Source organism: Platalea leucorodia (assembly GCF_965183815.1).
Source record: "Platalea leucorodia genome assembly, chromosome: 3".
NCBI lineage: Eukaryota > Metazoa > Chordata > Aves > Pelecaniformes > Threskiornithidae > Platalea > Platalea leucorodia.
Genome location: NC_138825.1, coordinates 81,878,431 through 81,891,700, shown reverse-complemented (window position 1 = coordinate 81,891,700; position 13,270 = coordinate 81,878,431). Strand labels below are relative to the sequence as shown.

General features: G+C 36.9%; 1 protein-coding gene across 6 annotated transcripts in view; it reads right to left on the bottom strand.

Moving 5' to 3' along the window:
- The window catches only part of ASCC3 (activating signal cointegrator 1 complex subunit 3), a 284,668-nt gene that overhangs the window by 12,143 nt on the left and 259,255 nt on the right, over window positions 1–13,270 (bottom strand). For 5 of the 6 annotated variants that reach the window (XM_082307043.1, XM_082307044.1, XM_082307045.1 and 2 more), the window contains one exon: window positions 10,190–10,414. In XM_082307043.1, coding sequence (XP_082163169.1) covers window positions 10,190–10,414 — 225 coding nt within the window. Of the gene's footprint in view, window positions 1–7,070; window positions 7,149–10,189; window positions 10,415–13,270 lie in introns of those variants that run through there. The other variant, XM_082307047.1, reaches the window with a different exon arrangement.

Here is a 13,270-nt window from a genome sequence, read left to right as displayed (position 1 = left end):
AGCAGCAAGAAGAATAGAGTAAGTTGTATTTTTAGTCAGCATGAAGCAGTGGTATTTTCATAAAAATGCTTCTGAGGATACATGCATAACACTGTTTTCATTGTTTTCTTTCTTTTTTTTTTTAAAAAAAATCTATTCCCCTACCCCCACCCCTTTTAACAGAGGTTTGAAAAGGGGAAAAGGAAGAGAGAAGACGTAAGAGAAAGATAAATCTAAAACAAGCTATACACTGAAATTAACTGGAGGATCCTTTCAACCTAGAAAATCTCCTAGAAATTGATAGAGGCCTACAGATAGATATCCCGTAGGGAGTAAGGAAAGCCTGTGTGTGTGAGACTCTGTGTTCCACATTGTTATAATGAATCCACATGGCAAATCCTCTTTTCCTCCTTATTTTCTGCTTCTTCACCCATAGAATTTATTCACAGCATCTCTATCTGGATGTGAAATCCAAGACAGTGACATTGTGAAAAAGTCAGAACAATGGTAAAGTTGGCTGGTTTCATCTGCTGCCTTGGAAACCTGCACACGTTTCATTTTCCACTAAGTGTAAAACACACAGATGCTTGATACTTAAATGGTTATTAAAATTCCTATAAATACTCAAGGCAACAAATTAAGTCATTCCCCTATCTCCAAATTAGCTATATAAAATGTAGCAAATAAAGAAAGAAAACAATATAAGAGACAAAAGAAAAAATGATAAGTATTTAATATTTACGTTGTCTGATGAATAACATTTAGTCTCTCTAGTTTCTCCAGTTGCTGCCTGTTTGGTTTGTTATTGTTGTTTTTAACTACAAACCAGCATAATTTTCCAGAAATTTGTGGCTCCTTAACTTTAACTCTTATTTGGCAAAGAAATAAGTAATTTCTAAATATCTTATAGCTGACAAGATTGGAACAGATTAAGAATATTATTCTAAACTGAGAAATGGCACAAACTGGTTATCTGCCTTTCTAGCCTCAGAATTTCATGCCAACACAGGATAATTTCATCATAGAGAAAAAAGTAAGAGATGAGGACAGTGAGTCCAAGAAGTGAAACAACAGAACTATAACGATGCTTTCACTTACAGAAAAAACATAGAAATATTTTTTTCTAAACCAGCAAGTTAAAAAAAAAAAAGCCCTAAGCCTACCACTTTTTAACTTAAAGTAGAAAAGATGAGGTAAACAGATGGAGGCAAGGGAAATATTGCTTGTTATAATGAAAAATATGTTTACCATCATCTTATTCGGGCCTCTTCCTGCACTTAGGAGAATAAAAGCAGAGGCCTATACGGAGATGGCATTAGCTTTTAAGCCTTTCAAGTGTCATACTTGGACAACGACAAAGTAATAATAGCAATTAGTGACACATCCTTTAACATTTTGTCTGTCATTATCAAAAATAGCTTGGCTTCTACCAACACGGGAAGCAACAAGCTATAAACCATGGCGAGGGTAGGACAAAAATGCTGATGCTCAGTAACTGATTGATGTACATGTACCTGTCAGGTATGGCAAAAATTTTCATTTTGATGATATTCAGAATTGAATGTCAAAATGTTTGGATCAAAATCTTGCTATTTCTTTCTTCATGCCAGGAGTGCATTAATACAAAACCCTCAGCATCTATTATCAGGTTTCCATCATCTTATTTTCAGGAGCTTGGTTATCCTTAAGTACTGAATTACTTGTCAGTGCTACATTAATGGTTGGACTTGATGATCTTAAGGGTCTTTTCCAACCTAAACGATTCTATGATTCTATGATTTAAACTGATCGAATTGTACCTTTCTGGTCTAACATGAAGCTAAGATTTTACAGTCTGTCCCTTTTTAGCCAGAGTTACTACCCACGCTCGGAATTTAAATTATGGTTTATAATTCCCTGCCTTGAGGGGTAGCAAAGATGGAGGCAAGATGTGGGAGAGGCGAGTGTGTGGCACAATCACTGATAGCTAAACACTAATAGCAAAACACACTGACAGCAAGACATTGCTTTTCTCTGGTGCTTTTAAGCACTCTGAATATGTGCTCAAAATAACAGATACTAAATTGTTCCATAATGATCATATCCACCCCCCTCGCCCCCCACCCATTTAGGAGACTTGTCTGGCAACTGAAATATCTTTTATTTTAGAAACTTTTTGCAGAGTTTTAACACTGGTTTTGGTATTACTTTCACATCCTTCATTTGAAAGCCAGATATTCTGGATCACTCTTGTATGACTGGGTAGGTGGCAGGGGAACAGAGACTGTAGAACTAGCAGAATTTCTGATCTACTCAAATGACTTAAATAGCTTTTTCCTTTAAGATAAGTTACTGAAGTGTTAAAATGAAACAGCTTGCATCTTATTAACAGAGACTGCATACTTACTGCTTGGAATAATTTCTTCTTCTGTTTGAAGTCACCTGTCATATAACTCTGAATATACTAAGCATTTCTACTTAAATACTGTAAATATAAATGTAATTGTAAACATTGTAAATATAAATGTCAATATTTTGTGGCTATATTGTATTTAAGGCAAGGGGCAATGAAGCTAAATGAACAACGATAACTGCTCTGGATACAGAGGCTAGCTAAGGAGACTAAGGTAATGTAAGAAGTGCCATTGTGGCTGAGAATTACATCTGTCATTACTCAGCTAAAAGCTGACTGCCTACAGTGATGCCATTGGTGGGAATGACTTGGTAGATGGGGGCTGAAACTGCAGGAGTACTCACAGTGAGCTACATGGCTCAAATTTCTCCACTCTTAAAAGATTAATTTTATTTTTTGTATCAGTGCTTCACAGACTATGACACTTTCTTGAGTGCCTTCATTTGGGAAATGGAAGGCTGGTACACTAATGTATGCAGCCCTCTGTGCAGAACGACATTCACTTTAGACTTGAAAATTTATGTAAAGTAAATCCAACACATTCTTGGCCAAACAAATACAAGTCTTATTCTGCAGTGATGCTTTAAGGAAGGAAACAATAATTTAAAAGAAATAAATTGTGTAAGACTAAAATACTTTAAACTGTCATTGCACAGTTACATCAAAAAACAGAGTTAAGGCTGGTGGGGTTTTGTACCTGAATTTATTATGTATAGTATTCCAATATCAAATAATCAAAATATCCCCACTCTCGTCTTCGCTGCATGCTAATAGAAGTTCTGTTGTCTAGGACTAGACTTCAGTTAGAAATAGGAGTTTAAATCCATAGACCTATTAAAATCATTAAAGCGGTGCCTAATTACAGCTGTTTAGGACTACAGAGTTTATATGACAAATATTTATAGATAATAATATGCAAAAATGTATGCATTTTACCCATTTTCCTGAAAACTATGAATTCAGAATAATAATAAATCTTTTTTGCATATGCTTCAAATGTAGGAATCCTTCCAATATGTAATATTATATTATGATCCACATGTGACTTGAGAGCATACTAATACAAGTAAAATATTTTTTCAGATGTTAAAGCATGCCATGTACTATAAGTTTCATGTTTTTATATAAATCATGATTACGATGCTTCAATTATGTGCCCCAGAAACAACTGACTTGAAAAGTTGGAATTTATTTGAAGAAGTCTTAAAAAAGGGTTTTACAGTCACTACCTTTTGTATGTTATATTGGTAAAACAGGTATCCACAGAACCTTTGCACTTCAGAGATCTAGGCCAAGATTACTTTTTAGAAATGTATTAATTTGGGGAGGGGGAGGAGTTCTTTCAGATCAGTTAAATCAGACTCATACAGCTGTATAGTTTCAGCCTACAGACCACCCCCCCTCGTACTTTATCACAGATATAGTGAATAAGATGTAATTAATCCTATTCAGGAGGCACTCCTTTTATACTGCCCTCTGCATCCCCCTTCCCTTCACTTTTTTTACAAGCATTTTCAGCTCCCTCTTCCATATGTTCTGCTACCCCCTACGAGAGACTAATTCTTCATTCTCCCATCATCATAAAGGTCTCACTGATGTATGCAAATTATGACCTTCCTAGCTGCTTTGTAAGATTCCTATCCCAGTATTCATCCTTTAGCCTCCATAGTAACATTATTAGTACGATCAGAACCAGGGAAAGGACAAATCACTTACTGTCTACATTTAGTGGAGTGCAACCCTTGGGTTCTTACTGATTTTTTTTTTTTATAGTATTACAGAGATAAAAGCAGCTATGGAATGTGATACCAGCAATATAAACTTGGTAGGGCAGAACCCAACATGTTCAGAACTTGTTGAGTCCCAATATCCAGTTTATTTTCAAATTAGTAATTAATACATTCATATTCTCTACTATGCTAGTGAACTGTAAATACAATGAAATGTTTTTGAGAAAAATCACTTGGCAAGAAATCCCAGTTTCCTAAACATAAACAATGTCTTAAAGATGGCATTTTTTCCAAATCTTACACAAGTCTACCAAACTCATGAAAAATATACAGCATCTTTCTCATAATAAATCTGCTCTCTTTAGAGTAGAAAGCCCGTTTCAAAGTAGTAATGTAATATTTTGTCAATAATTAAAAAATTTTGAGTGCATTCACAAGAATCCTTTTCAACAGCAACAGTTATTCCCAGTAACTTTGTCCTGAACTTTTAGCCCCATAAGGTTAGCATTCAGGAAGCTCAGCTGCTGTCTAACAAACTTAATTAATCAAAAAGTCATTTCCGAGCTGTAACTACGAGTAAAAGTGCTTCAAGTGCGCTAGCAAGCCTACAAGTTAATCAAAATGCTAATGCAGTACAAATTAAAGTTGTGATTAACATTTCACAGTAGCTGCTTAAGTGAATTGATCACACAAATGGGTTAAGCATTACTCATTTCCTCCAGCCCCAACTGGGAAAAGGTTTGTCATGGGTGGGGGAGGGATTATATATAAGCAGCACCAAATGATCATTAAACTGTCACCAAGATGCTTCCATACACCAGTTCACCAATTATCCACAGCAAGCAAAAACCCCAACGCCACTGCCACAGTGGTAACCCTCCCTTCTCCCACATATGTACCTATAAAACACAAGCAGGCAGCACGTAATTCCACCTCAACGTTTCCTATGCCCAAGTATTTTCACTACAAAGCTATCCATTGCTGCTTAGTATCTATAAATAAGCATTACTGACCAGTATATGCCCTACAAGTTTTTTGATTATTCTATTATCTCCACTCTCCTAATGTGGAATAATAGCCATCCAACCATGAAAGCAGCCAGTATTTAAGTAAAACTGCAAACATGGTGCTATCACTGGAATATCACCACCTACACAAAGAATACGCGTAGTAGCTAAAGAGATATGGCCTCTGCTCTTCACTTGTTTCTGAATAAACCTCTGCATTCTCAAATTAATTTGATTCTCTTCCCTTCCTTCAGTGAAGCTGCCCATTTATTTATAGTCGCCAGTGCTCCCATTAAACAAAGCAATTATCTCTTTCCCCGGGCACTTCTGGACAAATCTTACATACACAACTGTAAAGTAGGCCATTCCTCTAACTCCCACCACCTTGCAGCAAGTAATGGGCACACCTGCACTACCAACAGACAACACAGGAGCTCAAAATACACTTAGGATCTTTAAGAACTTCTCTGTTTCCTCATAGGCAGGAAAACAAATGATCCAAAGGGTACGGCTCCCCAAGTCAATAGTTTTAGTTGCTAGTATGAACTGAGGAGGTTTGGGGAGGATGGGAAGGCCAGAGCTGAGGGACATTCTCGTTCTTTTAGTCCGGGAACTGCCGCTCGGGCACCTCTGCTGTTTGCAGCTGTGCTGATATGGTTGGAAAATACCTTTCGTGTGAGGAGGAGTAGATACAGCTCCCACCATCAGCCAGAACAGTCTGCAGTTTAGTAGAGTAAGCATTTAGTACATAAGCTAGTTCTTAAAAGACAGCTGAATTGGGCAGCATATTTGTGCAATATTTGATGACTCTGAACATGTACCACAAAGACAATTCTCATAAGCAGAACTGTAGCAAAAGCTGCCATTTAAATGACTGGAAACAACTTATTTACTTCAACTATTTTAGAATGGGTAAGGCGGTGTTATGCACATCATCGTCCAGCTAAGGAAATGCAGTACTTAACCTAAAGCGTTTTTTATTTCCTGTCAAAATTAGATTCTCTGGAGGATGGGGAAAGGCAGGCCATCAGTGACAGCATTACAAGGTCCTCGTTTCAGGGATGTGCAGGTTTCCTGTGCAAACTAGTCTTTGCTCCGCAGTTTGGAATCTGGCTTCGTGTCCATCTCCTCAGTGCACAGGTACCCTGCTGAGATGCGTTTAATACATCCATAGGTAAACACTTCTCAAAGGTTAAGGCTGAGCTCCATGGCAGTCCTGCTCCTGGCAATATTAAAATATTTTATCAACGATTATACTACAAGTGGAGGCTTGTGACCAATCCCAATGCAAAGCCAGCAACTGTCACATTATTTCCTAGAAGAGACTGCCCTGCTGAATCTGAGACCCGACGGTACTACTGCCTCGATTATCCATTTCAATTAATGCAAATATAGGCAGTAGTCTTAGAACAGCAGAGTAAGAACTGATCGCTGAATACACAGTCACAAAATATAAGGCTTGACAAAAGAAGTAAAAAAGAGATTAGTCTGTTTTACATATTTTTAAATCAGAGATAGGAAAAAAGGTGGGGTATTGTCTTTATAATAATAATAATTATATTCTATAAAAATATTAGACAAATAATTTCATTAGAATTTTTATTCTTTGATGTTCTTCTGCAAGAAGTGGAGAAGTGTTTTATTTTGAGCAGCTACTGGAGTTCTCGGCACCGTCTTACTGACACCTCTATCTTTTCTTAGTAAAAATAATGCAGACAGAGTGCTAGGCTTGAAGAGAATACGCAGTCTATTGTAATTGTATTAAAGGTAACAGAGGCAAATAAAAATTAAATGACTTGCCCAATGTCACATAGGAAGTCATGGCAGATTTTCTGAGCCATGGGAACCTTCTGTGCTTTATCTATGAGAGCCTGTCACTGATAACAAACTTGTTAGTTTTTGACTTGAGCTTTTCAATGCAGAGCAGGGACATTCCTTCAGTCTAGTCAATGCCTCAGTGGCCATTCATTACAGGGACGGGTGTGGGAGCAGATGGGCATTCACCTTCCAGAAGGTTACGTATTGCTATTCCTGATATTTCTGCAATAAAAGGGAAAGAATTCTGTATTTCGTACTGGGTAAATAGATACTAAATTTTATCTTGCTATAATGAACTCCATCTATACCTAACAAATGCTAACTATAGGAAAACTGTAACAGAATATATTTCTTCCATTTTCTATGTTAACAATTACATTCCTTTATTGAGCCAGCACCATGACTCCTCAAATTCTGTTAAATGCTTATGATTTCTGTCTTTCATCATGAGTACAGATGAACAGAATTCTAACATAAGACCAAAACTTCTAAGACATCTCAGGAAAATTAATTTAAGAGTGATTGCATAATTTTTTTTCATTAGAAGAGAGTGGAATCTTACCTGAAATCCATCAGCTACATTTATCTACCTGATGCTGTTAATATAGTTTTCTGACTGACCGTTAACACTACTCAGCCTAAAGCCACTAGCAATGAAAGAGGCCCAGAGGATGGAGGAACGGGTGGGAGGACGCAATAGGTGGGACGTGAAAGGAACCATGGGAGAGAAGGCTGATTCCGGTGAAAGACAGCACAGAAGAGTGGAGAAGTTTAACAGCCTGTGATGAGAAGAGGCTTGCTTACGTATCGCGGCTAGAGATGGCAAACCTGCTCTGCAGGGGAGCTGGGATGGAGGCCCGCTGTACGTACCGAGATACAACCACTTGTAAAAGCTCTTTGACAGATCTTGCTTTCTTGTAACAGAAAAGCAGCACTGATATGGAAAGTCTGTCATTCACATACCCACCAGCAAAAATAACAGTTTATGTTCAGGTCACAGTTTGAAGGTTAGCTATACAACCTTAACACCTAAAGTACTTTGTAAGTAAATAAACAAAAGTTCAACATAACTCAAAAACCAATTCCCATCTCACTGCTGAATTTTACGTTTGGTGGTGTGCGAGCGCGTGTTCACACACACAGAGAACATCACCCACTGAATATGTTTATCAATGGATCCTTCTATGGTTCAGTTCCTTTTCTCACAACTAACATCTTTTTTTCCACCTCTGTTGACCCAGAGTTCATCAGCAGGTCAGTGCTAAGGAAAAAGGTAACAACCAGTATTGAAAGTGTAACCCTGTCTATTGCTTAGATTCTGGGAACTTTAACCTCCATTTGGAAAGCGTGACTAATAAGATGGAACAAATATTCTCCCAAGAGATGTAAACCATGTGCCGACTTCAAAATACAAAAATGCTTGCATGTTTTTTCTTTTTTTTTTTTTTTTAAAAGAGGATCTTTATTTTTAAAAAAAGATGACTGTGTATGTAACATTATGTCGTAGCTAACCGAAGGCCGGAGTGACAAGGCACAGTATGGAATGGTATTCTGCTGAACTCTACTTCAGTTTAAAGGAACTGTTGAATATTTTAGGGTTTTTTCTTCTGAGTGATTATTGTTTCTGAAACACCTATTATGCAGTAACAGGATTAAAAAATACATTTCTTAGCATAGCACGATAAATATTGAACAAAATATTGAAAAGAATCTTTAATTTACATTTTTTTCCAAATATGTAATTAACCCCCCCAAACGCTAATTCCTTAAACGTCTAAATGAACTTTAAGTATGTGATTTCTTTGAAAGAAAGGTGAATTTTCTCACTTGAGCAAGTGACATTGTTCTCTGTTAATAACTGAGTATTATGAATAATTAACTGTTCCTACACTGAAGCTTTCAGCACCATGATTTTATTGATTTGAAATATTTGGAGTAGACTTGCATTCAAGCACTGCTGGTTGCCAAGTTTAAGACTGCGTAGCAATAACATCTGTGGTGTTATTTGCTTCTTACTTTCCTTTTCTTAATTTCAGTTTTGCTTTGTTCGATATTAGTATTACAAGCTTGCAGGTCTTGCTAGTGTAAGGTTAAGGCTCACCGAAATTACTGGACACTGAATTGCCCATGGTATTTTGTCTGTCTAGAGCATTGATTAATAATTTCTTATAGAGTGGTTTTACAAACTGGTAGGCTTGACACAGTGATGTTTGCAGTTACCGTATTGCCAACAGGCTTCAAACAAGATCAAAGCCTCATTCTGATAGTTGACATGTAGATCACTGAGGATATTAAAATTTGAGCAAACGAAAACTGCAGGAAGAAAGAATTACTGTCCCTATTTTACAGATATGGAACTGAGGAAGATAAGAAGAATAGTTTGTTGAAGGCTACCTGGTCTTCAAGAACCTGTGAATGAGTCCTTGTCCAGTTCTGCTAAAGAGAATGTTATTCCTTTCTGGCAGAATCAGAGGGGCGGCTGTTCTCTGTGTCAACTAGAGCTCACCCTTCCTGCTGTAACTGTAATTGTACTTTCAGATATGGCAGCACTCTATTCCAAACTCAAATTGCTGCTTTAAAATTCTTTTGAGGCATGCAGCTGTGCATGTGATCGCTTGCTACCAGTACTCTCCATGGTCAGTTTAGTTTCTGTGGGTTGCAACTGCAGTACAACTATTAAAGTCACAAGCCTCCAGACTGAGTTTAAAATCTGTTTTTAAAAGCGTGCTCTTTGATTCTATTATAATTGGGAAATAGAAGACATATCTTTTCACAAGCTGGAGAAAAACCCTGTATCCCATCCCAAATCACATTTCAAAACATGTTTTATTTATGCTTGGCAGTGACTACAGCACTTTTGGGTGCTATAAAAATAAAAGTACCCATGGGAGACAGGTTCTTGGGGGTCAGCATAACAATCTGCAGAGAGCACACCCAGGCAGGAATGACTTACGTACAACATTCCGTGATACAGAGACAGAAAGCTGTTGCATATGAAAGAAGAAGCGAGCCCTATGGCAACAGTTGCCTCCAACCAGGGTACCACAGTTTTTACCATAAGTTTGTTTACCTCCAGTTCTGTAAAGTGGGCATCTTTATGGACACCGACTTCCTCCCTAAACAAAGTGGTATCATACCGTGTGGTACCAGTTCTTCACAAGACTGCAAGAAATCTTCAGATTTTTCTATATTCAAAATATTACAACTCACTAACAATAAATAGTAAAACAACAAGAGTTAAATATTGAAATGCTTTACTATACCTGACATATTCTGATCGCTTGGTCCAGCACTGTCTTTGTGTCAGTTGCATAATCGGGACAAGGCAGCATGGCATGACTGAAGTGGGCTTGCAGCAGGAGGTGTGTTTTTGTGTGTGAACTGTCAAATGAATGGGGATTGACTTCAATTGGAAGATGTTTTGCCAGTTCACTGTTCATCTGATCTTCATTGTGTCTCACAGGCAGATCTGTGTACTCCTCAGCATTCTTTAAAAAAAAAAAAATTAAAAAAAATTAACCATTGTAATTAACTTCACAATAATTATTATTCCTTACTGAGACATTAAAAGTATATGCATTTAATTTACTACAGTTAGATTTCATTGTTAAAATAGCAGCATTTTAATGTTTAGAAAGCATACTTATTTATCAAAATCATGTGTGTGGGAAAACAATAGCTAGTAAAATATTCACAAATATTCACACAATTATAGGTTTAAAATTTTTTTTCCACATAGCTGATTTTAATGTTAGAGAAGAAGAAAATAAAAGCAGTGAAATACATTCATTGGATGGACTTAGTATTTGAGATGACCTTCTACAGCCATCCGACCCTGGCTGGCTCACAAAAACATTGTAAGGTTAGCTATAAAGAAGTCAATAATTCACATTTTCAGTTTTCAGGGTTTCTACTTTTCTCTTTGTATTCAAAACACAGTGGGTTTGAAATAGCTCTGGTAAGGTTCTTTTAAAATATATTTTCAATATTTTGAGCAGTCGGTGTCTAAGCAACTGATGATCAGTGATCAAAGCAAAGAACAAAATTGTAAGGAGGTGCTGAAAACTATCCTCTATGCTCCAGAGTGGGACTAATACCATTCATGCCAAAATGAAAGCTGTCTAAGAACTTTCTCACTGTTGCAAAAAAGAGCTGCACACCAACAGGTAATCCAAATGTAGTTATGAGTAGCAACATCCTTGGGGCTGAGAGGAACAAGTATGACTGTTCTAGTAGCCAGAGCAAAGATGTTGATTCTCCTGCCAGGGAAATCTACTGTCTCTGAAAGAAAGAAAATTCAACAGAAGCAGCCTAAGAACTATAATTTAGGCTGAAGAGTCAGTTCTGTGACTTAATTGGTAATTTTTTTCCCTCCACAAAATCCTGTTGTGCATGTAAGGGTACATATTCTTGTTTGGAATGAGAATGATCTTTGTAAAGTATAAAACTTGCAAGTAAAGTAAGAGTTTTATAATATGGCTTATCTTTTCCATCTGTAATTTAAGAGAGTGTATTTCTTTTGTCATAAAATAAAAAGTCGTTTTGGTAGCCTGAAGGGCAATGTCTTCCGAACTATGGGCTTAGCAGAGACCATTAAATTAAAGTGTTCAGGGTTTTATATTCCTCTTAAACTATAGATTTGATATTATGCATTTTAGTCTTCAATCTCCAGTCAGACTTCTTGCAAATCCATATTAATGAAACATTCACAACAGTAACCAATGCAGAGTGAGGTAAAGAAAAATGGCAATTTTAGAACACCTAATAGAACTACCCAATTGACTTGCAAAGTGCTGTATCCACTCATCAATATCCTAACACATAGAAGCTTTTTTGACAATTCCTAAAAACAGTTATATAGCTGTTTTTCACCTCCTTGGAAACTGACAGCACAAAATTTTCTATTTTCTTTAATGGCACAATGAAACTACACCTAAACTGTGAAATAAATGTGAAAGGAAAGACAGGCATTAGACAATTTAAGATTTGGAAAGAAAATCAGAATGTCATTAATTTATTTCATATCTTGGCTGCAGATTAGAAGTGAAGACTGACTGAAGACAACTGCTGCTTAATCCTGGATGTCTCTGCTAGATCTCTTGTGAAAACTGTGGTCATTTATTCTCTGAACCTAAGGTCACAATCTTTTTAAGCCCTATAGAAGGCTGCATGTTTGCTTCACTCTTTTTATTTAACTGGCTTCTCCTTCAAAGATATTTTAAAGAATATTTACCAAGGAGATTTTTTACTTAGTTTTGCTTTGCAGTTTAAAGTAGCAGAAAGAAGAAGGATCAGCCAAGTCACTCCAGACCAATTGGTACTCCTGAAAATGTGTTTTCCCTAATTCTTCCCCAGCACATGTTTTATTTACCTCCAAAACACTCCTCTTATTTTAAACAACTTGCCTACTTAATTTCCTGTTTGTGATCATTGACTGTAAGTAAGTGAGGTTCATTTTCTTATCTGCATCATGTAGGTAATTAAAGGAAATTGAGAATGGGTAGTGAAGCTTTTATACAACTGAGAATGAAGCTGAATGGAGGGCACCGAGGTCAGCAGAGTCCATTATATTTTTATGTGAGAGGCCAGTATGTCTGCCCTGTCCTTGTTTGCTTAGTGTAGGCTGGACAGACTACTAACTGCAAATCTGTTTCTCTGATTTGCCCAGCTGTCCTTGAATAAAGACATCTTCCATTGCAAAATGTTAAATGACAGTGATTGACAACTCTGTGATGAACTCTGCTTGTAACCCCCTGCTACTGTTTTCAGGTTGCACAAGAAAAGACAGAATAAAGAAACATCCTTTGTAATCACCTCAAATGGGCCCTGCTGTTCACTCAATATTTTTTCATTTTAGTTTTCCTCTTCATTGTGAATCTCAATCTGTTCTGCAAAGGCTATAGCTTCAACTATTCCCCACAATCTATAATATATATTATTTTAGTACATGGTATCTGAATGCCGTTCTTACTTCCACGGGTGAGGAAATAGATCAAATTACGTATCAATCATTAATCTTCATTCTAAAGTCAAGAAACTTAATACAAACTTTATAGTTAAACCACAAAGCACTGCTGTGCATCTTTCACTTTCCCTTGTTCTTCTGTTAAATCAGGACTATTGCAGCCCACGTGCGAATAATATGTTTACAAGCACCTACACAGTTAAGCACAACTTGGAGTATACTGGGAGATAACTTGGAATTTTAGCTACGGGTTCTGCAATCATGCATTTGGTAGTCATGTCACATCTCTCTTTTCTATAGGTCTGTGATGGACTTTCCCAATAATGTCTTCTTTTGGGCATTAGAGACTGCTGCATCACTTTGAGGGTGTAAGAGTCCT